We start from the raw sequence: 22,454 nt of genomic DNA, 5'->3' as shown, positions 1-22,454 counted from the left end.
TACTTGTTGCAAACTAAAAAAATAAAATAAAAAATTAAGTGATTTCTTTTGACCATGATCTTTGAAAAAAATGTATAACTACTGCTACAATAGTTGCGAGTCTTTTTGTCGTTCGGTCTGGGACAATATACACAACAACTAAAGGATTTTTCTGGAACTAGTCCATTTTCCATTTCTTGAGGTACTAGTCGTCGCATAGCACACACTCTCAATGTAGCAATATCAGTGTGAGGTTATGTTATTTGTAATAGCAGACATTACTGTGCAGAAAATTTGAAATACACTTAGTAAATAATAACTAACGCCTACATTTTACTCCAAGCGGAGTACAAACTATACCTCGACTCGCAAATACACCTTGTAGGTAACTTGAGAAATATTAACTTAATGTTTTGATAATGAGAAGTCAAGGTTTAAAAATGTATAAAAGGATTTTACTGAACAGGAATTAAACATAACAAAAAAGTTTATCAAAATATTGCAATTTTGGGGTACAAATACCCCGCTTGAGACCACAAAGGTTATTACCGCCATCGAATGTAACAAAAACGTTAAATGCCTATCAGTTGTCGATCGATTAATTTTAATGATTTTAATTCAGTGGTTGGTCAGCATCTCAGAGTGTAACAAACTTAAAACAATAAAATTTCACAGTTTGACGAGAATTAACGCAATGCAGAGCAGGAATTTAGAATTATTCAGTCGGCTGCATTTAATTACTAAATGTAACGTCATTGCAAACTTATCGTTAATAGACTTTATATACTTTTTTATTAGGTTATTAGAGAATTCGAAGAAATAAAACAATTCATATATCGAACACACAACAGCTTCAAAATTAATTAATAAATTGTTTTCGTATTTAAAGTCAGATACATACTTATACAATGCGATTATTAAGCGGTAATCCACTCCATACCACTTATAATTTTTCACATGAAAACGGGTTTGAACAAATAAATTTTTAAATGACAGCTGCACTTTTAATTTTTTCTTTAAATACCTGTAAATATTTTCAAATAAAAGTTTAAAATTATAGTAGGTACCATGGATGTGAATAACGAACTTCTTCAAATTCTGCAGAAATGTTGGCCACTAAGCTACCAGATCTCAGTCTCATATATCTAATTTATCAAAGAAACAATGGAAATAGTAGAAAAGTAGAAAGGAAACAGAAAATCTACACATCATATAAGAACATTTCTTATTAACGGATTTTGCAAATTTTGTTTGGCTAATCATGTTTATTTAAAAAATACTCTCAGATGACGTGCACAAAACTCATCACGTGATCTTCTATATTTTCAAAAAATCATAAGGTTGAACATATTACATCCCAATTTTCAGCACCTGTATGTTTTATTTTACATTTTTTGAAGCTAAGACATTTTTACTAGAATTCTATGGAATACTTATATATTTACTGTTGTCTTCTTGTTCTTGAATTTTTGAGGCTAAATAACGTTAAATTTGTAAGATTATTTATGATGATGATTATCGCAATCAAAACAAAATAAAAGCACGCGGCATAATTTAAATAGAAAATTTGGTATAATCATTGTGTTTAATTTTAATATTCTTCATATGTAACAAAATAAAGAAAAAAATATCCACTCCAACAATGAGGTTCTTATCAGAAACACAGTCAAAATTTAAAAGAAGTAAATAATGGTGATGATTAATAAAACAGACAATTCATTAATTGAAAACCGTTAGAATACAAAAAGAAGTACAAGAAAGAGAAAATTGGAAAAGCTTTGATTGTCTATTTAAATAAACCAAGGCGTTTTAAAAACAATTTTGGGTGTAAGTTCAGTTATACATCTTATCGTTGGTTTTATCGACGTATACACCCACCTAAAGGTCTTATTTTAACCCTAAGGATCTGTGGTTGTGTGGTGGGTAATATTGGGACACCCTGTAGATTTTCATGATATGCAAAGGTAAAGTTGAAAAGTACCCTCCACAGAATTAAAAAAAAAATAAACAAACCTCTTTTTAATATGCCCCACTGAAATAAAAATTGACGTGTTTGAGGAATTTTGCGACAATATTTATCAAATTTGAGTTCCAGTTAAACTTTCTACTCTGCATATTACAGGACAACATTTAAGAAATTAAAATTAAAATAAATTATACAAACAAAAGTAGCCCCTTTATATTTCCACCCACGCGGATGTGACGCCCTAGCTATCAGTCCGTAATTCAATAGGAGTTTGACCCAGCTTTGCGTGTTTTCCGGGGGCCCAAGTTAGATTTGTATGTCACGTGTCGGAATCCGAACCTTGATTCTATGTATCAGCGAGATATATGATAGGGAATATCGCAACTTTTCCAGACGTTCGCGCAGGATACGGATGTATCCTCCACGGGGTCGGAACGTATGCGTAAGATCATGCATAATGCAACGGGGCCAGGTCAGACGTTTACTGGCGGTACAAGGTGTTTTCGATATACCCGAAAGCGAATATTGGCGAGTTTTGAAGGAATAAATAAAAATGAAGGCCGTTACAGAAGTATGTTCAGAGAAATTCCTCGATAGCTCCTAGAATGTCAATAATACAAAAAATATTTCAAATATGAGTTGCACGTTTTAAAATTATTTTTGATTATACTGGATGTTCCATTTATTCTAGGCCTAATTATCTAATTTTATTTTTTCAGATGTAATATATACAGGATGTTCCATCTAAGAAGGATTCTTCTGTAACTCTGCAACTGTAAAATTTAAAAAAAAATGGTTTTAATAAAAGTTGCCCGGAATCATGTGGGTCATGTAAAAAATATTATTTTTAACTTTACAGGGTGTTCCATTTCGCGTGGGCGCTACATAACTTTGTTATTTTAAATGGAACGCCCTGTATATTATTGTTGACTGTTTAACATTGGTCAGCATCCTGGCCTAATTTCTTGAAATGCTACTGTAATGCGCTGCCACATATCTTCCGCGGTAGTTGGTGATGTAACGTAAACTTTGCTTTTTATAAATCCCCATAAAAAGTAGTCGCAACTTGTCATATATCTGGACACCTTGAAGGCCAACTCACTGATCCCCCGCGCCCAATCCATCTGTTGAGAAAATTCTCATAAAAACTGACAAACCGTAGCGGTATTGTGACGTGGAGCACCATCATGTTGCATCTACACTCTTCGAAGTGAAGCTAAAGGAATGCCGCCTAACAAATCTTCTAGAGTGTTTGTTAAAAAGTTTAAATAAACTGCTCCAGTTGGTCAAAGAGGAGTGGTCCAATGACATGGGTTCCCAAAATTGATCACCACACATTCACAGACCATCGTTAGTTATGAGTTGTCCGGAATTGGTGAGGATTTACTGGTGGTGATAATAATGACAATTATGACTATTAACGAAACCAATTTTATGAAAAGTAGTCTCATCGGAGAACATGACCCGTTTAAAAAAATCAGCATCTTAATGTAACATCTCAAGTGCCCACTCACAAAACTCCAGTCTCCGCTGAAAGTCTACTTTTAGTAACTCTTGGTGTAATTGGATGCGATAAGGATGTGCTGTGCTGTGCTTTTGTAAAATCCTATGTATCGACGTTGTACTAATACAATTGCAAGGCCTTCTTGACGCTGTCACATAGTTACTTTTTCGGACTTTAGAAAAGAACCTGATTTTTCTGGAAAATAACTATTAGAGATAAGTATGGACAACCTTATATCAATCGAAAGGGCATTCAATTTTGCGTTCACCCATGACAATTAATATAGATCTTCCGTTTGAAAAAAAAAAAGTTTTTCAATTCGTAAGATTATTAAATACAGGGTCGGAAAGTCCCCATGGTTCATCGGTCGTTACGTGAGAGCGATAAAGTAAGTCATAGAAATCCGTGCGATAGAGAAGGATGGCTATAATGAAGGCGTCTCATAGTCACCGCCCATTTCGCCCTTCCACAAATAACATCCACTTCTTACTTTTATCAAAACCATTTTTTTTATCAATTTTACAGTTAAGAGTTACAGAAGAATCCCTCTTAGGTGGAACACCTTGCATATTATTTCCTTTATTTTTGATATTATTTAAGACCCATTTAGAGTAGCATTTAAGAATTTTTTCAAATTACCACCCGGTATACATTGTAGTAGCACTATCTTTAATGTTCTTACACACACCAATTACTTATGGTAGGTATATATTTAAATGACAATAATTATGTTTTTGTCTACTCTAATATTTGTCAAAGTTTAAAATTAATCCAAAACATATACAATTTTGTTCTACAAATTATGGGAGGTAAACTTAATTCAGCAACATTAACCTAGCCCTTTTTACTGCCGCATTGTCCTTCCGTCGTTTAACAAATTTAGTCAACGATATAAGATTACTTCGGGCATTTATTTCACGGAAGAAGACACTAATCCGTTTTAGCGCTAGTGTAAAAGCGACCCCTAAGGAGGCGATTGAAATTACATCATGTTAAACTTTATGGTTTCGTTGGACAGATGTCGATGAAAGGGTAATAATTGTTAGTTGTAGTTCCAATTATTTGCTGATTATTGTTTTATAATGTAATGTTATTTATTGCTTATTCTAAGTTAATAAACAACTGTTTGGGAGAATTGGCAAAAAAACCTTATATACACTCAAATATGTAACATCCAGCTAAAACTACAGTCAGGTTGCAGTGAGATTACAGCAAGGTCGTGGGTTTGTAGTATGAAATATTTGATGTGTTCATGTGTTCATTTTGATGTGTTTGATGTGTGTTGAGATATTCACTTATTATATGAGGAAGAAATAAGAATTTAAACAAAATGTTCTTAAACAGGTTTAATATATTTACGGTTAGTGACTAAAGATTACATAAAATAATGTTCAATAACAAGCAATAATACTAAAGTTAAAATTCACAACAACACTAGACGTAAAAGGTTTAAAGTTTGACTAGATATCTCTACTTGTATATAATAGGATTGTAAGCAACAGCGATGATAACTTCTGACAAAATTTTGGCAACGATATGGATGGGTCTTACTCAATTCCACGTTGTAAGGTATCTGAGGGGGTGTTGACGCTATGGTCATCTGTCAGATGTGGATGGCCAAATAAATCAGTCGACAGACATGACAACCTCCTCCGAAAGATTATGGCTGTTGCGAAGCCTTGGATCCAATCGAACGTTGACTTGTGGGTCAGAAGATCCGTAGTATTGTTGGTTTCAGTTGCAATTTGAAAATAGAAAAGAGTGTAAGCAAGTAGGATATTTACAATAAAATGATGTTCAGTACTAGATCAATCTGGTTGTCGGTGATTGTGTAATAAAATGTAATATACAAAGGTTCTTGAATTTACTATTTACAGTTAATGTTAAGGTCAAGTAAGTTAGTAATATTACAAGTTGTATGTACGGTGAAATTTAAAACTAAGGATAGTGTTTACTTAATTAAATTGTAAATTAATAAAAATGAACAGAATTTGAAAATCTGTAACTATGATTCTACTCAAAATATGCACAAACTATTCAAAATTTTAATTTATCCATCAAATTTAATTAAGATAATTTTATTTATCAAAGAAATTTGAATAACGACCAGATCATATGCTATGAATCGAGACCAATAAATAATAATAAAATAACACCCTGCGTTATTGTAAGTTTGCAGTCAAATCAAATCTGACCCTTTCAACTTGGTATGTATGTGATATAAGATAAGAGATATGAAAAATTATATAAACTATAACTTTTGCCACAACTTGAATTCCACAACTCAAAGAACAAAATAGAACAGTTATTGAAGCTGAAAATCAGCTGTAACCTCCGAATTCTTTGAAACTGCATGGATTTGCATGAAAATTTAGAATAAAGCTCATCTTAGGCTCAAGTTCAAAAGTGACATAAGCCCGATTGTGAATGATATTTGATCTTTTCGACCCTTTATTGAACCATTAAAAACTACCCCTATGCAAAAAATAATGATACAAAATTACTTTTTAAAGATTTGAAATGATTAAATCGTGCAATTATTTAAAATAAAAGTTATCTTATAGCTAATAAAAGAAGTTTTTCCCTTGGGACCCCTAAAAACCACCCCTGTATTGACAAAAATGATAAAAAATTACTTTTTAAAAGCTTAGAATGCTTTAATGATGCAATTATTTAAAATAAAAATTTCCTCATTGCTTATGAAAGAATTTGTATCTCATAACACTTTTCAACCCTTATTAATCACCCCTGTGCTAAAAAAATGATAAACAGTTACGTTTTAAATCTTGGAATGTTATAATTGTGCAATAATTTAAAATAAAAATTCCCTTATATTGTTTATGAAAGAATATTTTACTTTTGCCATTTTCAACTCTTATAAACTACTCTTTTACCAATATCAGTGTAAAATATTTTTATTATAATCGATTTTTAAATATAATCAATCATTTGTGTTAACACAGAGAACGGGTAAAAGTTGCCAGAAGGAGTAAGGGAAGAAAGCTACTTTTATTTGTAGTAAGAAAAATAAAAGAAACTTACCTCAACCAAATCCTTAAGATTTTGTAAAAATTAAAAATTAAAAAAAAAATAAAAATTTGCCAGTGGCCCAGTACTAACTGCAAGTCTATGACGTAATCGGAATTTTATATAAACCCTGTTCGTACTCGTCAAATCCAGGAGATGTCCCCGTCGANTTGTTAGTTAGTAATATTACAAGTTGTAAATACAGTGAAATTTAAAATTAAGTATGGTGTTCACTCAATTAAACTGTAAACTAATAAAAATGAACAGAATTTGAAAACCTGTAACTGTGATTCTACTCAGAATATGCAAAAACTACTCAAAAATTTAATTTATCCATCAAATTTAATAGTATAAATAATAATAGTAGTAAATAGTATAAATAATAGATAAAAGATCATTTTATTGATCAAATTTGTACAAAAATAAATTTGAATAACAACCAGATCATATGCTACGAATTGAGACCAAGAGACAATAATAAAATAACACCCTGTGTTATTGTAAATTCGAGGTGAAATCAAATCTGACCCTTTCAACTTGATATGTATGTAACGTGGTATAACAAATATAATAAGATAAGAGATATAAAAAATTATATAAACTATAACTTTTGCCACAACTTGAATTCCACAACTCAAAGAACAAAAGTGCGTTTAGCAAAATTTATAGTCCTAACATTTGTTTGGATACAGGGAAGGGATAAATTTAGTTGCCATAAGGAGTAAGGGAAGATAGCTACTTTCATTTGTAGTAAGAAAAATAAAAGAAACTTACCTCAACCAAATCCTTAAGATTGTGAGACAACCATAATTATTCAAATCCAGACTAAAAATTTACCAGTGGCCCAGTACTAACTGCAAGTCTATGACGTAATCGGAATTTTATATAAACCCTGTTCGTACTCGTCAAATCCAGGAGATGTCCCCGTCGAATTAAAATCTGAAATTAAAAAAAAAACAGTACGGGCTCTAAAACTTCACTCAACAAAAAAAAATAAATCAATCAAAGCCACGTCTTGGACATGAATTGCCACGTGCTCTGGACGAAAAACGAAGGTTACGCACAACGTCGTACCTATTATATTATATTAAATAAGAAAACAAGCATTACCAAAATATTTCAAGCCAAAAGCAAAATACAAAATTACTATAAAAGAGAGGAACCATATCTACATTAAGGTATGCAGAAATCTTCCACGACTAAGATAGACAAAAGGACATTGTCTCGAATGCTAAATCAGAAGCGAGCGACTGTATCGTTTCACGCGTTGTCGATGGTCGGATAGGTAGCACGTTCCCAAATACAGTGGGTTCACGAATGTTAATTCTGAGGAGAGGTTGGGTAAATTAGCAGTAAATTAGAGGCTTTATATGTAATAAAGTTTATATAGCGTGAAATAAATAAATGAATCGAAATTAATAACACTTTCGTTACAATAAATATGTACTAAATTCCAAAGCCGGACCTGCCCCGGCAAACCCGCCGAAATACAAACGACCTACATTCCGCAACTCCGTACTGCAGTGCGAATAATACTCGTTCGTCCCTAAAAAATTCTCCCCAGTTTGCGGCCCAACGCAGAATTATGTGATTCGAGTTTAAAAACTCCCGGCCCGCTTCGCGCACCTCGGGTCCATCAAAGTTGAATGCGCCGGCTCACCCTCCGCAGCCGAGGGTATACTTCTTGTAAATAAGGAAGAACGAACTGGGAGACGTAAGCGGACGCGAAGGACGAACTTCCCCGGAAACTCAAATAAATGAAATTAGGGCGGTAATTTAAGAATAATAAAAGTTAAAATGGAAAACAAACTTGAACCCTGCGATTAGACTTGATTGAAACGCACGGGGTGTCCCAAATTATCGTTTCCAAGAGAAGGAAATTTAGTTTGGTTGGCACATGTATACAGGGTGTCCCGCGGTGACGAGCCATTAGACATAGTTCAGAGACTACTTGGATTTTAAATCTGTAATATAACAACTCCGGGTTCGATCGAAAAAAATAAACGTAGTTGTGGCCAAAAATATGTGATCGTCATGAGGAATACCTACGTTGTATACATCTATTTTTAATTAACGGAAAGGCGCTGGCTATTAACTTTAAAGAGGGGAAGTATGGTTTAATTTTATAAAACAAAAGTAGAGTAAATACACCCAACTTTATTATTTACGTACAACAGTCTTCAAATTAAACATGTGACAAATAGAAAGAACAGCAAAAACATTAACAACAATTTATCATAAAATGAGAGTGTTAGGCTCACCTAGAGCTCCTGTGGGGAAAGAGCATGGCAGAGAAACCCACAATCGTTGCTCTAACTACCGAAATATAAATACAAAACAACNCTCACCCTCCGCAGCCGAGGGTATACTTCTTGTAAATAAGGAAGAACGAACTGGGAGACGTAAGCGGACGCGAAGGACGAACTTCCCCGGAAACTCAAATAAATGAAATTAGGGCGGTAATTTAAGAATAATAAAAGTTAAAATGGAAAACAAACTTGAACCCTGCGATTAGACTTGATTGAAACGCACGGGGTGTCCCAAATTATCGTTTCCAAGAGAAGGAAATTTAGTTTGGTTGGCACATGTATACAGGGTGTCCCGCGGTGACGAGCCATTAGACATAGTTCAGAGACTACTTCGATTTTAAATCTGTAATATAACAACCCCGGGTTCGATCGAAAAAAATAAACGTAGTTGTGGCCAAAAATATGTGATCGTGAAGAGGAATACCTACGCTGTATACATCTATTTTTAATTAACGGAAAGGTGCTGGCTACTAACTTTAAAGAGGGGAAGTATGGTTTAATTTCATAAAACAAAAGCAGAGTAAATACACCTTACTTTATTATTTACGTACAACAGTCTTCAAATTAAACATGTGACAAATAGGAAGAACAACAAAAACATTAACAACCATTTAACATAAAAGGAGAGTGCCTGGCTCACCTAGAGCTCCTGTGGGGAAAGCATGGCAGAGAAACCCACAATCGTTGCTCTAACTACCGAAATATAAATACAAAACAACCGATAACAAAAGGCATAAATTAAGATCCTTTGCTAACGATAAATAAGACCTGACTTATTTAATTTCTCACTAAATGTCACCTCACTCGAATTAGACATACACACTTCCAAGTAAAACTGAAGAGGCTTGGTGCTTGTTAGCCGGCAGGGCCGGAAGGTACTGAAGTCCCATACGGGAGGCAATCCAGCTATGAGTTGAGATTTCGGAAGATCTGTTTTAGCAATTCTTTTTTGTATTTAATTATTCTTTTTTTTCAGATTCATTCCTCACGGGCGAAAATTTTAGTAAATTCAACAAGGCTTATGACATAAAGTGAGCACAAGAAATGCTTTATTATTTGTTTTCCGAATAACGTAATCATGATAAAACAAGTTAGATGTGAAACAAAGGTGTTGTTATTGCAATATCTGGGCAGTCACCACAATGTATATACACTTTAACATATAATAAATAATGAGCAATCGCTAATAATAATTGTAACAATTTTACCTTAGAAAAATATATGCATAAAGCAATGGAAGCTAAACATACAAAGAATTATTATCATTAAATATCTATAAGCATCACAATCATAAGATTACATAGAACAATTAACAACAAAGTACTTAGAGAGAATATTACCTGCTAATTAATACGGGTTAAACACTTTGATTTTTCACTATTTTGCCTCACTGCCCGCTGATCGTCATACTCCCATCTCCACCCTGTTCTCACTTCAACTATTTAGGCTTCCTTCCAGAATTCCCCACCTAAGCGCTTGTTTTTGCTCTTCCTTCTATCAACTGTCAATATTACGTTTTAATTATTATACATCACCCATGTAACAGGTGACCTCGAAGTTGATACGATAAGTATGGTTTTGCACAATTCCCAAAATTTAGGCAATAGTGTTTTTGGGCATGCCCTTCTAAACTAAAATGATGGCGTCCACCTAACGCTTCCCGTTATACCGAAAGTTGACGTCATCTTCGTTATTTTAAATAGAACAATTTGTATATTATTTCAATTTTGGATTCTACGACAATTTATAAGTGAACTTTCATAAAGGTTTCCTATTCTTAAAGTTAACCGTTTTTGATATATTTAATTTAAAAAAAAAAATTAAAAGCACTGCCGAATTCAAAAAGATGTGCAGATTAGCTGCTTGATTTGAAGTTAACACAAAAAATTTCACAGCCATCCTCGCAAGAAATAAAGCGATATGCGTTGACTGTACGAAAAGCAGTAAATACCTTTAAAACCAGAAGAGATAGGTATAGGGAACGATTATACCATTAGAAAGAGAACAAAATTATTCATCAGGTAGCGCAAAAATATACAGGGTGTTCCATTAAAAAAAAAGAGTTAAGATGGTTTAAAGTTGACTAAATTCGGCATTCAATTTCTACCACCCTGTATGAAATTGAGTAATTTTGAAATTATGGCAACTCTAAGCTTAGAGTTTTAGTTATGACGTCAATTTCCGGTATAACCGGAAGCGTTAGGTGGACGCCATTATTTTAGTTGAGAAGGGCATGCCCGAAAACTACTGCACAAATTTTCAAAATTAAAACCGAAATAGTCTCTGAAATAAGTCTAATGTCTCGTCACCGTGAGACACCATGTATATTAAGAATCGCTGTCCACATGGAAGAAATTACAANCTTGTTTTTGCTCTTCCTTCTACCAACTGTCAATATTACGTTTTCATTATTATACAACACCCATGTAACAGGTGACGTCGAAGTTGATACGATAAGTATGGTTTTGCACAATTCCGAAAATTTAGGTAATAGTGTTTTTGGGCATGCTCTTCTCAACTAAATTAATGGCGTCCACTAACGCTTCCGGTTATACCGAAAGTTGACGTCATCTTCGTTATTTTAAATGGAACGCCCTGTATATTATTGCAATTTTGAATTCTACGTCAATTTATAAGTGAACATTCATAAAGGTTTCCTATTCTTAAAGTTAACCGTTTTTGATATATTTCATTAAAAAAAAAATTAAAAAGCACTGCCGAATTCAAAAAGATGTGTATTTTACATTAACACAGTTAGAGCGATAAAATTTATAGGGGACATAAATAAAACTCTAAGCTTCCCTGCCATAATTTCAAAATGACTTAATTTCATACAGGATGGTAAAAATTTAATGCCGAATTTAGTCAACTTTAAACCATCTTAACTAGTTTTTTTTTTAATGGAACACCCTGTATATTTTTGCGCAACCTGATGAACAATTTTGTTTTCTTTTGATTGGTATAATGGTTCTTTATACCCATTTCTTCTGGTTTTCAAGGTATTTACTGTTTTTCGTGCAGTCAACGGATATCGCATTATTTCTTGCGAGGATGGCTGTGAAATTTTTAGTGGAACTTCAAAATAAGCACCTAATTTGTCACCAGTTTATTGTTGTCAGTCTAAAGGGAATGTTTATTTGAGTATTATTTGTTGCTTAACAATGGAAAACGTTAACATTTATTCAAATGCTGACATTCTAATTTATTATTTACTCATGGAGAGTGTCACAAGATAATAAGTACAACTTGCAGAGTATCTAATGAGAGATACACTCATTGACTACCAATCAGTACGGATAAATTAAAAATAATTTTAATAAGATAAAGAAAAACTACATAATACAAATAATAATTATTTTCAGGAATCTAATTAATTTGCTCGAAGTGACCGCCATCTACTTGTAAACAGTTATGTATCCTTCTTGCTCATCTGTAATACAGCTACGGGTATTTGGGCACCAGGTAAAGTTTCAAAGGCTTCTCTTATACGGGAAACTACGTTTTCTTTGAAATAAACAGGCGTTGAGTGCACTTTCTCTTCTATTGCACCCCAGATATAAAAATCTGGTGGTGACAGATCTGGAGATCCTGGTGGCCAATCCCAGGGTCCTAGACGTCTAATCCACCTGTCTTCTAACATTTCATTTAATTGGCGGGATACTTCGTTTCCAATGAGATGTAGCACCGTCTAGCTGATACCAGCAGCTTCTTAGTTGATCTAGGAGTAGATCTTCTAAGAAATCCGTTACAACGGTTCTCAAAATATGGAGGTATCTTTGTGTATTTAAGTTGTACTCATAAATAAAGTACCTTAGATTGTCTAAGCAAAATACGATGACACTAAATTTATGTTGAAAAAAAGTGTCGATTAAAAATATCTTCGTTACTAAATTTTGACTTATCTGTCCAAATGATTTTGCGTAAAAACTCTGTATCTTCTTGTGTTCGTCTTTCAGCATCCCCGGGATGAAGTGCAGACTAGCTGCTTGTTTGAAATGTATGAAATTAAGTAATTTTGAAATTATGGCAGGGAAGCTTAGAGTTTTAGTTATGTCCCCTATAAATTTTATCGCTCTAACTTTATTAATTATTGTAAAATACACATCTTTTTGAATTAGGCAGTGCTTTTTTATTTATTTATTNGTCACCACAATGTATATACACTTTAACATATAATAAATAATGAGCAATCGCTAATAATAATTGTAACAATTTTACCTTAGAAAAATATATGCATAAAGCAATGGAAGCTAAACATACAAAGAATTATTATCATTAAATATCTATAAGCATCACAATCATAAGATTACATAGAACAATTAACAACAAAGTACTTAGAGAGAATATTACCTGCTAATTAATACGGGTTAAACACTTTGATTTTTCACTATTTTGCCTCACTGCCCGCTGATCGTCATACTCCCATCTCCACCCTGTTCTCACTTCAACTATTTAGGCTTCCTTCCAGAATTCCCCACCTAAGCGCTTGTTTTTGCTCTTCCTTCTATCAACTGTCAATATTACGTTTTAATTATTATACATCACCCATGTAACAGGTGACCTCGAAGTTGATACGATAAGTATGGTTTTGCACAATTCCCAAAATTTAGGCAATAGTGTTTTTGGGCATGCCCTTCTAAACTAAAATGATGGCGTCCACCTAACGCTTCCCGTTATACCGAAAGTTGACGTCATCTTCGTTATTTTAAATAGAACAATTTGTATATTATTTCAATTTTGGATTCTACGACAATTTATAAGTGAACTTTCATAAAGGTTTCCTATTCTTAAAGTTAACCGTTTTTGATATATTTAATTTAAAAAAAAAAATTAAAAGCACTGCCGAATTCAAAAAGATGTGCAGATTAGCTGCTTGATTTGAAGTTAACACAAAAAATTTCACAGCCATCCTCGCAAGAAATAAAGCGATATGCGTTGACTGTACGAAAAGCAGTAAATACCTTTAAAACCAGAAGAGATAGGTATAGGGAACGATTATACCATTAGAAAGAGAACAAAATTATTCATCAGGTAGCGCAAAAATATACAGGGTGTTCCATTAAAAAAAAAGAGTTAAGATGGTTTAAAGTTGACTAAATTCGGCATTCAATTTCTACCACCCTGTATGAAATTGAGTAATTTTGAAATTATGGCAACTCTAAGCTTAGAGTTTTAGTTATGACGTCAATTTCCGGTATAACCGGAAGCGTTAGGTGGACGCCATTATTTTAGTTGAGAAGGGCATGCCCGAAAACTACTGCACAAATTTTCAAAATTAAAACCGAAATAGTCTCTGAAATAAGTCTAATGTCTCGTCACCGTGGGACACCATGTATATTAAGAATCGCTGTCCACATGGAAGAAATTACAAGTCTGCCAAGTCATGTATCAAGAAAATTCTCATTAAAAAAATAGTATGTAAATAGTTTTAAGACGATAACCACCCAAAGATGGGCGTCGTTTGATGAGGAGAAATTTACAACCCAACGCGGAGACTACTATAAGACTCTTGCGGAGCTAGCCTGATGTGTGTTTGAATGTCAACCCATGTTTTACCCTTTTTTAAATCTTAATATTTTCAGCGATAAAAGCTGATTTATAGTATTCTGAAGAAAGTTTAATTATAACCGAAACACCGGCATTTACTCAAATCCTTATATAGTCGTTTTGGGGCGTCTTGTATGATACTATCGAGGCTATGCAGCCGGTTTCAAGGCCGTGAGGGAGGCGCCCCAGTTGCCCCGAGACCGCGCTATATCAATCACGGAACGTTGGAGCGGCAGAAAAGAAGGTAACGACATTATTAACTGTCAGTACATAAAAGGTGTGAAAATATGGGAGTTTGCTTTCGCATTGTTTTCTTTGTGCCCCGGCGCGGTATATAACGAGACTATTTTCACGCCGTAAGAAATCCTGACAGAACACGATAACGCGTTCCTCTCGCGGCGCAGATTTAACCCATTGTTAAAAAATAATGTCGCCCGGGAAATTCATAAAAGGCTTTGGAATTTTCAGATAGGCGCCCCCTATGAAAGCCCGAGTGGTGTGCCTACTCGTATTTCTTTATATTCGGGCGGCCCTAGCGGCAAGTAGGTCGTGTTGAACTGGTCTCGAAAGTGTAAAGTAATTCTGTCTTGAAAGGCGTATAATAAAATATGGGGTACTCGAATTAATGGGCAATCGTTTGTAAGAAGGAAATTGGGAGTGGTATACCAACTGCAAGCCTTTGGTTATCTCCGCACAAGAAAAATGAATCGACTTTGAACTATCTTGTAAGATTTTATTGAAATTTGGTACAGTGATACTTCCATATAGATGTCAGATTCAAAGTGATTTATTTGATAACAGAAACGTAACAATGTATTTACAAAAACTTGCAATAGACAGTTCTCTTACAGGAACTGTTGAATACGATGATTGGTTCCAACTTCCAGAAATATTGAAAGATGTTTTCGAGAAACTGGTCAGTTTAAATTTAACATTTAACTCGTCGAGTTTGAACAACCATTGTGGATCAAGAAATTCTGGAATTTGTGGACGAAAACCTAGCGGCTAGTGTCAGATTAAACTATTTTATCTTCTCCGAAATTTAAGAAATTGAAAGATCGATTAGCAAAGCTTAACTCAAAATTAAGATCAGATTCCAGCTTCCTTAGTTAAGAGACGGTATCTATGTATTTTCCTTACCCCTTCAATAAAATATTTTGGACGCTCATGCAGGGTAGATGTAATCTATACCCATTAGGGTGGTCCAAAAAAAAAAACATTATTTTTTTTTCGGGTCTCTTGTGAAAATATGTTAGTTTATCATGTTTTAAGAGCACATTCAAAAAATCAGCTTAAAAAAATTTTTTTTGAGGTCGCGGTCGCTCAAGATTTTTAAAAATTTCCAAAATCGTAAAAAATTGAATTTTTTGCGATTTTATTATTTTATCATTTCCTAGGTTGAAAAAAATCTCGATTCTGAAAATTTCAAATCGATATTTTAATTTCTAAAGGTCACTCATAATTATTTTAACTTTAAAAGTAGGTACCTAAAATATTTTTGAACGACCTTTAAAAATAAATATCAACCAATTGAATTTGATGAACAAAATAATAGAAATAAATCACGAGACATTTAAAAAATTTGTCGAGGAAAAATTTATTACCGCACTGTGAGTATCAAATATTTATAATTTTTTAAAATTTTTTAAAATTTAAGTGTTTCGTGATTTATTTCTATTCTTTTGTTCATAAAATTCAATAAAAAAAAATATTAGTTCGTTGATATTTATTTTTTAGAGGTCACTTTAGAAATTAAAATATCTATTTGAAATTTTCGGAATCGGGATTTTTTCAACTTAGAAAATGATAAAATAACAAAAAAAAAATAAAAAATAGTTCAATTTTTGACGATTTTGTAAATTTTTAAAAATCTTGAGCGACCTCTAAAAAAATTTTTTTTGAGCTGATTTTTTAAAAGGGCTCTTAAAACATGATAAACGAACATATTTTCAAAGAGACACTAAAAAAGATATTCGTTTTTTTTTTGGGGCACCCTAAAATCCATATATCAAAGGCTTTTGACCGTATAGACCACGACATTCTTTCGAAAAAGCTGGAAAGTTTTGTTTCTACCCCTCTTTAATGAATCTTTCTACGTATATTAAGGATACAACCTTGGGTGTCCCCCAGGAATCCAATTTGAGTCCATTGCTATTTGTAATGTAATATTAACGATATATACTTTGCTTACTAATTTTTGCCGATGACATGAAAATATATAGGAAAATTGATAATATTTCAAATTATTTGAGTTCACAGAATGATTTGGGTGATACTGAAATATGGTGCAGAGAAAACCATGTTCAATGTTTTAAAATGTAGTTGTTACTTATACCAGGAAGATGTACAACGAAAAATATGTATATAAAGTCAATTTTGAGTAGGCTTAGTGCGGCGGGGAGTTTAACAGGACCGTAGTCAGATTATGAATGGAAATATTAATATGTTTACAGAAAATATGTCGCAACATAGTACTATTACCAAAGAGCAAGGCTAAGTAGAGGATAAAATAAATCTTAGTGTTGAGACAAGGCTTCCGTGGTATATTGGAACATATTACTACGTCCTTTTCTAAGTTTTCTTTAGTGAAATAGCGACGCTTATTACTTAATATTAACTTGTGTAAGGAAAATTACCATTCAACGTCTACTGTTGACAAGGGGCAGTATGAGAAATTGTTACTATAGAACTATATATTAATATAGGTATTTGTTGGTAACTCCTGATATGTACCAGATAAAACTTTAGGTATGTTTTCCAAAATGGTGTATCCTGGACTTTTTTCCAACACTCTTTGCATTTTTTCTTTTATCGTACTACTGACTGGGCGTATATTATTGGCATCGTATATATTTTTTTGTACATCATCCATTATATCAAATTGCTCATTTAGGGATAATCCATGTGATTCCAATTTACGGAATTACGAAACTTGGGGTTCTCTAGTTTGTTTAATGGAATATTACTGGAAAGAAAGGCCTCTGTAGGTTCATAGAAAAATACAGCCTTAAGCGCTGGGCGAGGCAATGGCTCTTCAAATGTCTTGTCACTTTAGTTTTGTAACAAAACTTTATAATGCGTTCACACAAAGTACAAAACAGGCCATTTCCTTTAATACGTCTGTCCCAGTAACCTTCGGGATCACTGTCAAACCACATTTGAAATAATTGTCGTCTATTTCTTTTCTCTTTTGGCATTTTACTTCACTTTTCCCCCCAACTAATAGTTGTTGATGTAAATTATGTTACTGTTTATAAATAGTTATTTAATACACACGGCGAATACAATTTACAGCAGATGTAAAAAAAGGTATCGACACGACACCAACTATTACAAGGTTCCGTAAATAATTGAACATTTCAAAACGCGAGTCAGCTGTGAAAGCCACCAATTGTCGCGCCGGCTCTGTTATACTCTGCATGTGCACTAAGCCTACAGACTAAGAGTCTGTGGAAACAAATAAAGGCCTTTGAGTTCTTTTTGATTGCCATTTGAGTTTTGTTTATCACATTAAGATACAGTCATATGTTAGGAAATATATTTCTTTAATATTTTGTTTCGTAGATCAAAAACAGTTTTTCACATCCGATTTAGCAAATATAGTATCGCTATAGTATAATTATTTAGTTGCATAACCAGTTTTTCGTGTAGAAATTATAATTTTTTGGTTATTTTGTGCCAGGTTATAGAGTGCAGATAAAAATTGAGACCAGTGTTTTGAGGTGTTGCTACAAAGATTAATACCAGGAAACGCTTCCTAATATTAAGAGTGCAATTATTTTCCTTGTAGCTGACAAATAAGTGTCTCATTTTTTTTATACTGGCTGTGTTGCGGCGGAGGAAAGAGAACATAAGCACGAACATTTCATGTAAAACAAAATAAAAGCTGAGTTAGTGTCACGGCTAAGGCAGCTTCTGCAAAAAGATTAATATAAAGCAACTAGCACTTTGTGAAAGCAATATGGCCATTTCTATTACATTTATTGCCACACGTATAATTTTACAACTGCGACACTTCATTCTTTTGTAGAATTTGTTTTTCTGTTTAGTGTTGTTTCATAAAAGTAATTTAATGAAAACATTGCGAGTACATGAGACCTGTTTTTACCCTCTTGTCATTTATATCCGATCACTTTGAACGTCCAATCGTCGCCTGCTATACCACTGACGTGAAACCAGTCAACCGAAATCTCTTAATTCGTAAAAAGCAATTATTTCCTCCGAAAGGCCAGGAGGCTAACTCACCGTAACTGGTGTAAATATTTGATCGGAAATACGATTATTACGTTTCTTTCGAAAATCCTTAGAACTTGGGGCAAATATTGACTTGACGTAATTAGTTATTAGTGAGGGATTAATGAATTTAAGAGAATTTCAGATCCTTCTGTGTTACGGAATTATACAAAGGTTGAGTTAATGCTTAACGAAAGAAGGAATCAGTAAGAAAACACGATAACAGTTGCCTACCAATTGAAGTAATTTTATAATTGTTCTTCGATGAAGATTAATATAAAAAATGTCCATACAAATGTTCCTTTAATGTAATATTCTTATAAATGTAGTCCAGAAAACATATGTTGCTAGTTTTTTGCAAAAACGCCTGTTATAGATAAAAATCCAACTTCTGAAGTTAGAATCTTATCCCTAATTGTTTGTTTTGTTCCAGAATGTATGTCAAACTGATGATCCTCGCCTGCCTGGCAGTCCAGACTTACGCCTCGAGGTTATGCCCCACCAAATGCACCTGCTACTTGGACCAGAAAGGAAGAACATCCGTTCTGTGCAAAGAAGGAGGCATGGTGGGACCCCTGAACCTCAACAACGTCAGCCTGGACACGGAGGTGATCAAAATCATCGCACCCGAAGACAATATGAACGAGCTAACCATGAGTCCCGTTTTCCAAAGTTACAAGAACTTGGAGGAGATCCACATCACCAAATCCAACGTTCCCCAGCTGGGCATGCACTTCTTCTGGGGACTCGATAGGCTCGATGTCCTGAATTTGACCCAGAACAACATCACCCAACCCCTGGATCATAACTTTAGGGGGTTATCGAGGTTGAAGGAACTGTATCTGGACGATAACAGGATAATCTCTTTACCCAGTGGAACTTTCAGACATTTGCGCGAACTCAAGGTGTTATCTGTACAGAGGAACAGGATAGAAGAGCTCACTCCGCGCATCTTCCTAGAAATAGGCAAGTTGAAAGTTCTGAAACTCAGCGGCAACAATCTTAAGGTGCTGAATCCCGAAGTATTCAAGGACGTGCAGGTAATTATTTAATTGATTTTATTAGCCGGATCCTCCTTTGACTGGAGGCGAAAATCAACAAGTAACAGCGATCGAGATTAAAGCCGTCGTAGGTTGTTTGATGAACGCAGTAGCGGAATTTAAATTAATGTAAATAATGGAGCCATTTGCGCTTCACGTACTAAAGTAAATAAATTTCGATTTTGGGAGAACCGGAAAAGTTGCAGTCTGTTTGTCTCAAAGCGGGGAAGAATTAGAGTGACTTTAGCGCCTGAGCTAATTTTTCTGATGTATTTCGCTTTGATACGTACATTTTAAACAATTACAACATTAATATGTAGATTGTGACTTTGAAGGAGGGGCATATTTATACTGGGGCTAACCTTTAGAAACATGTATAAGTTTTTTTCTCAAATTCCGTCTAAAACTGAAAAAATTTAACAAAATGAAATAATGGCAGTTTGTTTTTTACTCTTTTACCATCCCTTGTCATGTCATACCAGGTCTAATGTAAGTCAATTGCCATATTTTAGTCGTGTTAACAGTGATCAAGAACCTGCTGCTGCAAAACTATTGATCGTACTGTCACACACAGTTCACATCGTATCCCGTTCTCATTTCGTGCGTATCATCTACGGTTTAATTTTGAAGCTGTTTTATTTGTTTTGGATTAATTTAAAATGTCTGCTCTATAATACTTGATTTAAAAAGCATAAAACCTACAACTCAACTACCTTCTCCTTGTTCCAGGAGCTGAGACATCTAGAATGCCGCGGTTGTACCTTAAACCAACTAGACAACGACATCTACCACCTGCTACCTCATCTAGCATACCTGGACCTTGGAAATAACTACATTTCAACTCTACTACCAGAAGAAATGAAAGACTTAACTCGTCTGAAACATTTCAAACTGGACGGTAACCAAATCACCACCATCCATGATTCCACATTTGCACAACAATTTGCTCTGAGAAAATTGAATCTAGCCCGCAACCAAATCGAAAGGATATATCCGAATGCATTTGAGAACCTTGACAACCTGACGGAGTTGGATCTGGGATACAACAAGTTGGAGAGACTTGGATTCTTGGAACCAGTAGCTGATACCCTCGAGGTGCTAGTTCTAAGCGGGAACCGTTTAAGAGTTACTGCGTTACAGGAGCTCCTGAAGGTTGAATCTTTGAGAGAGCTCCGCTTGGCGGAGTGTGGGCTTGCGGACATCCCACTCGATATCTTCCCCAAGGGTTTATCTGTGCTGGATTTATCAGGAAACTACTTGGGAGCTCTTCCAAGTGAACTGCTTCCGCCGATTTTATCCGAGCTTGATTTGTCCAGTAACAGATTTCGAGGACTGGGTGAGGATGTACTGATTCTGTTGGACAATATACAAACGTTGAGACTGAATAATAACTCTTGGTCTTGCGACCTTTGCCATATCGTTCCTTTACTAGACAGAATTAATCGCAGCGCGGTTTTTCGAGATATAATCTGCCTGGGACCTTACACAGTCAGAAATAAGAAACTTGGTTTCATCCAGAAGAACGAACTGACGTGGTGTACCGCTTCCAGCCACACCACCAGCGATGCCAACTTCTACTTGATCGGTGAAGACGGTAAAGTGGGGATAATAGCCGCGAGCACCTCCGTATGTCTCCTTTTCCTCACCGTGTTGGCTATAGTAGGAGCCTTGTGTTACTCCAAACGCCATGCTGCGAAGTACTACACTCACGAAGATAAACTAGCGGTCGAAGGCGAGTCCATATTCGACAACAATCACAGTCCCCTGTTCTGCGATGGAGAGTTGAGCTTCAAATTTCCGCTTGACACTAGCGAGAAGAAAGTGTCGATAGCCACCATCGACGAAATAAAGAAGGAGCACACAATCACCAATGGGTCTTGAAGAGGGTCGCAAGAAAGCAAAGGGACTGTGTTAGTGTGAGACCAGAAACATTTCAGTCAGTGAGTTGTTAAAGGATAGACTGGTGTATGATTGATTGGATATCGCGAGGGAAAGGGGGGTTAGAAATTCGTGTGCAGTTTTTTTAAATTGGCGGCTGGGGTTAGTAGAGCGATTAGATGGAAAAGATATCAAAACGAATTACTAAACTAAACTATACATTAAAGAAATTATTTTAACTATTGGAACAATTGCTGTTTGTATTTCTAGTATTTTTTTTTTTTTGTTAAAAGAACAAAAGGTTACAAAGGAACAAAAAACGTGGTCGGTTGAGACCCGTGTAATGTATTTGGAACTCCAGAAATCAAATCTACCATGGAAAATGCTCACCTTTCAGTTTTTTCGCCAAAAACCAAGAGGAGCCGATACTTACTGAATACAAAGTTTGGTGGGATTTTAGGTTTCAAAACTAATTTAATTAAGTTACATTTTCCTTGGCAGATTCAGTTCCTGGGAATCCAAATTCATAGGGTTGCATGGGTGGAACATACTATTTATTTTGGGTGTTAGTGTTATCATTAAATTCAATGTTCTTCTTGAATTAAGTCACAGATCGACAGGAATAAGTTTGCTGCTGAACAATAAGACTAGACGCAGAAGTTCTGTCTATCTCTTCGCTTTGAGGAGATTTAGATCCGATATCCATAAATACTTATTCCTGTTGATCTGTACATGCATAAGATTGATTCAAATTATAAATATTTAGCAGCCTTTTGACTATACAGGGTACAAGTATGAAAGCTAGGCAGGATTATGTATTTTTAGTATACAAAATGCCTAGAATATAGTTAGAACTCTTTTTTCCCCCAAAGCGCCGACTTTTAAGTCTCACAAAATAAACTCTGCAAAAAATGGATGGCGCAGAAATAAAGTTCCAATTTTTTTTAGTGATTTTTTAAAGCTTGTAACTT

At 34.5% G+C, this 22,454-nt stretch overlaps 1 protein-coding gene across 1 annotated transcript in view; it reads left to right on the top strand.

Moving 5' to 3' along the window:
- LOC108909330 (leucine-rich repeat-containing protein 15-like) overlaps positions 1 to 21,486 on the top strand; it is a 50,987-nt gene extending 29,501 nt beyond the window's left edge. The window contains exons 2-3 of the mRNA XM_018713643.1: positions 18,999 to 19,605; positions 20,335 to 21,486. Of these exons, the coding sequence (XP_018569159.1) occupies positions 19,000 to 19,605; positions 20,335 to 21,486 (1,758 nt within the window). The 5' untranslated portion in view covers position 18,999. The remainder of the gene's footprint in view (positions 1 to 18,998; positions 19,606 to 20,334) is intronic.
- Positions 21,487 to 22,454: the final 968 nt, after the last annotated feature.

This window comes from Anoplophora glabripennis, unplaced genomic scaffold (assembly GCF_000390285.2).
Source record: "Anoplophora glabripennis isolate ALB-LARVAE unplaced genomic scaffold, Agla_2.0 scaffold427, whole genome shotgun sequence".
Lineage (NCBI taxonomy): Eukaryota > Metazoa > Arthropoda > Insecta > Coleoptera > Cerambycidae > Anoplophora > Anoplophora glabripennis.
Note: the sequence above shows the minus strand (reverse complement) of the source record. Positions and strands in the feature narration are given on the sequence as shown.